The 4236-nt window shown below is 42.1% G+C and overlaps 1 protein-coding gene across 2 annotated transcripts; it reads left to right on the plus strand.

Moving 5' to 3' along the window:
* Nucleotides 1–608: 608 nt before the first annotated feature.
* rdh14a (retinol dehydrogenase 14a) lies at nucleotides 609–3988 on the plus strand. 2 transcript variants are annotated; one of them, XM_029461365.1, is made up of 2 exons: nucleotides 609–1002; nucleotides 2078–3988. In XM_029461365.1, the coding sequence occupies exons 1-2, from the start codon at nucleotides 760–762 to the stop codon at nucleotides 2693–2695; spliced, it is 861 nt and encodes a 286-aa protein (XP_029317225.1). In that variant the 5' UTR covers nucleotides 609–759; the 3' UTR covers nucleotides 2696–3988. The 2 variants fall into 2 exon arrangements, with proteins under 2 accessions (XP_029317225.1, XP_029317226.1); XM_029461366.1 differs by lacking the exon at nucleotides 609–1002 and adding an exon at nucleotides 1376–1796.
* The last annotated feature ends 248 nt before the right edge of the window (nucleotides 3989–4236 follow it).

Below are 4236 nucleotides of genomic sequence, written 5' to 3' on the forward strand. Positions count from 1 at the left end.
TGTGTCACACTAGTATTCCCAAGGTCAAGAAATGAACATCCATCTATTATCTGTAACCACTTCTCTTTAGAGTGTTGTGGGGGGGGTCCCAGCTGACTCTGTCAAAAGGCAGGTTACACCTGGTCAGGTCGCCAGTCAATTACAGGCCGAACACACAAAGACAGATAACCATTATTCACACCTAGTGAACTAGTCTCCCATAGCCAGACCTATCTTCACACAGCTGTGTCAGCGCTAGAGAAAGGGGTTACTTCTCTCCCACTGGCTAGCTACTCCATATGCCTGTGGAAAGCACTGAAACAATGGACAGCCTGCCTAGTTACTACGAGTGGGACATAGCTTTAGATAAAAAACAATAAACAGTGTGCATCATAGCGTAGACCTACAGTCCTGAAGAACACTCATATTAACTATTGGTGACCAACCAACATTTCTTACTACCTCCAATTAAAGCAATCTAGAATCAAGACTGGACCCCAAGGAGGTCAGGGTCGGCTCTGCCCTAAACAATAACGTGTTCATTACAATGGCAGCACAAAGGATAGTGCAAATAAAACTACAGCCAATTAATTTGAATCACCACTTTTACGAGCTACCACGAAGGCAACTGTCGCCCGTTGTGAATTGTGGGTAGTGAAGTATGTCTGTGGTGTTGTAACTTATTCTCTATACATCCTTCACGTTGTTCTAATATAAGGATAGTCTTTAGATGCTTGGAACTCTGAACGCTCAGAAAAGTTACATGGATAGTGATGCAACATGATGAACGGAAAGACTGTAATAGTGACCGGTGCTAACAGCGGGATAGGGAAAGCCACAGCAGCGGGCATTGTGAAACTTCAGGGCCGTGTGATAATGGCCTGCCGGGACCTGAGCAGGGCTGAGGAGGCAGCACGGGAGATCCGACAGGAGACTGGAGCAAACAGTTCACAGCTCGTCGTCAGACAGATGGATCTCGCCTCGCTCACATCTGTACATACTTTCTGTCAAGACATAATAAAGGTAGCTAGATCGCTTTTTTGATAAGAAGCGAAGTTTTCTTTCCAGACAGAGACTGCGTGCATGCATAAAAAGAACGTCAAGCCAGACGTCATTCAAACATTGTACATTTTTATAAACGTCCTCGCTAATCTTAAAATTATAGAATTTACCACAACATTTTCTGCTTGGCGAAATAACACAATTTGATTCGGCATACATTAGATTCCACAAATATCACGTATTTAAGTACCATTTCAACTGTATACGCCTACCATAGTCTCGTCGTCTAGTAAACATTAAGTTAGCTAACGTTATAATGTTTATTTAACTAGATGAAAAGCTAATACGAAACAGTTGAATTATGTTATATATTTTAGTATTATTAGAATTGAAGACCATCACGCATCGGTTTACGAAAGTACAATGTAAGCCCATGTCCTGTTGTTATTGGTGTGTCTTCGTTGACAAATCAATAGAGTCGGTTTTAATAGTTTTAAGAGTTTTCATAGTTTAGGAATAACGGTTACGTCAATTGTCAAAAGCAAAGCCTGTTTCCTACTGAATTTTGTGAATTCACTATCCAATTTATAGCTAATTTACTGAATTGTGCATCACTGAATGAATGAACCCCAGCAATTTCTGTCTGGTGTAAAATAAGAACAGATACATCTGCACACCGAAAGCTCCCGTTTGAAGGATGTTAATGCTGCTGTGTAATGTTGGAGCACATATTCGAGACTTCTCTCTGTCTGAGGAAGATGCTGGTGATCATATTGCTTATATTTGATCCAACACCCACCCTATTGGACACTGGGGTGGGCATGTCTTTTTATAATTTCTTTCATTAAGTCATGCTCACACTGTAGGGTAACTGCCATTCTCTAAGCATGATGTATGCCATACAGTACATAGTTTGCATATTATGAAGAACTGAGACACAATGTTGTTTTGTATTCTGAAAGACTCAAGCACTCTTAACCTTTTGAAACAATAAAAAATCAGAAAGTGTTTGAAGTCATAGAAAGTATTTTGCAGCTCATATTTACAGCACAAGGACTGTCGTAGATAATTTAATTTGCTGTGTCCTGCTGAACAGGAGGAACCTCGGTTAGATGTGCTGATCAACAACGCTGGTATCTACCAGTGTCCTTACACCAAGACAGAGGACGGCTTTGAGATGCAGTTTGGGGTCAACCACCTTGGCCCTTTCCTGCTTACCCACCTGCTGCTGGACCTCCTGAAACAATCAGCTCCCAGCCGCATCGTGGTCGTCTCCTCCAAACTCTACAAACACGCTCACATTAACTTTGAGGACTTGAACAGTGAGCAGAACTATGACAAGGCCTTCGCCTACAGTCGCAGCAAACTGGCCAACCTGCTGTTCACCTGTGAGCTGGCCCATCGCCTGGAGGGCAGCGGAGTGTCTGTGAATGCTCTGACTCCAGGCATAGTGAGGACCAACCTGGGGAGGCATGTTCACATCCCAGTGTTAGCTAAGCCCCTGTTTAACCTGCTATCCTGGGGTCTGTTTAAGAGCCCTGAAGAAGGAGCTCACACCTCAGTCTATCTGGCGTGCAGCTCAGATGTAGACGGTGTGCAGGGAAAGTGCTTTGCCGATTGTAAGCATCAGGTTCTGCTGGACAAGGCCACAGACCAGGAAGTGGCCCGTAAACTGTGGGACATTAGTGAAGTCATGGTGGGCATAACCACGTGAGAGCTAAAGTGGATTCAGGAATGCTCATCTCGAAAGAGTCAAGCCAATTGTCTGAAATCCTGAACAATTGTAAATATTTAGTGCCTTGCTCTGTACAACAGTGTTGACATGAGTTCCAAAGTCACCAAATAATTATTTGTTCCAGCTCCAGAATGCTTAATCCTCCATCCAGTGCTCCACTAAACACTGAGACCCCAGCAGTAAGTTCCAGTGTGGTTTCCTGAAGGCACATACTGCTGTGGTTGCCATGGCATTCACTGACAGCAGGTACATTAGCAGGGAGCTGACAGAAACATGTGAGACAAGTCACTTGTGTGAATATGTTCTAAGTTTTGACAGTTGATGTAAACTTTCATACTTTACATGCAATACGGTCCATAAACGGTATAAACGTGTTATCCATACCAGCCTCATACACACTGCTGGTTAACCACAGCAGTGTGTGTGAGCAGCACAGTGCACTTTGTATATTAGTGTGTTCTGCACACTTTAATCTGTACAGATGTTCAAGACCCTTCAGCGTACATCTGATCTGGGATTAACTTTTAGATTTCAGTGTGTTTCACTTTTACCGTATTCAATCGTGGAACCCAGTATCTCCAATTTAATGGTAGAAATTCAGATTTGCTGTTTGTTGTTGACCAGCCTCAATGTTATTATGGTTGGTTTATTCTCTGTTTCTCCTTTGACCCACAATCTTTCAGCAGAATTTCCTTTGGTGGATTTCAAGTGGTTAATCATTTTCTATTTTCAAGTTTATTTGAAGTTAAATTATGAAGAGGCATTATTTTTTGATGCTTACTGATTAATACATTACATTACAGTCATTTATCAGACGCTCTTATCCACAGATACTTACAGTGAATGAACTACAGGGACAGTCTCCCTGGAGCAGCTTAGGGTTAAGTACCTTGCTCAGGGGCACAATGGTGGCAGCTCTGGTGTTCAACTCAGAAGCCGTATCAGATGCATCACTAGACCACTGGCCACCAGCACACTTATTGATGAAGAGTAGACAGGAAAAGCCTTAATGTTCATGCCATGGCAGTAAAAAATGGGGCTTTCAATGGAAACATGATGAGTGTGTGTAGAACTGCTCAGAAATGTGTGATTTAAATAAATGTTGTATCACAGTCTGAATCTCATTGACGTGAACAATATGTTTTTAAGTATGCATATTCCTGTTCAAAAGTGTTCTTATGATCTCTTTAATGTTACCGTTACCACACTATATGTTTATCTTCTGAAACAAACACACTGGACTCACTAATAAACATAAAGGACTTGTGAAGATTTTGAGCCACCTCACATTGTGTATGAATACGATCTAAAAGCCTTCAGGTAACAAGTATAACAACATTATTAGAATGTTTCAGCCGATGGCTTTTACTGAAGTTAGCTCAGCCTTATTACTTAAGTAACAATGAATCAATTTAATAGCAACAGTTCGGCTTCAGTCAGCCATGCTGGTCATTAGCTGGGAATGTTTTCTCTCCAGGTCACCCACAGATAGAGCACTTCTCCCTGCATGACCCCCCCCA

The sequence above is a fragment of the Cottoperca gobio genome, chromosome 22, assembly GCF_900634415.1.
Source record: "Cottoperca gobio chromosome 22, fCotGob3.1, whole genome shotgun sequence".
NCBI classification, from domain to species: domain Eukaryota; kingdom Metazoa; phylum Chordata; class Actinopteri; order Perciformes; family Bovichtidae; genus Cottoperca; species Cottoperca gobio.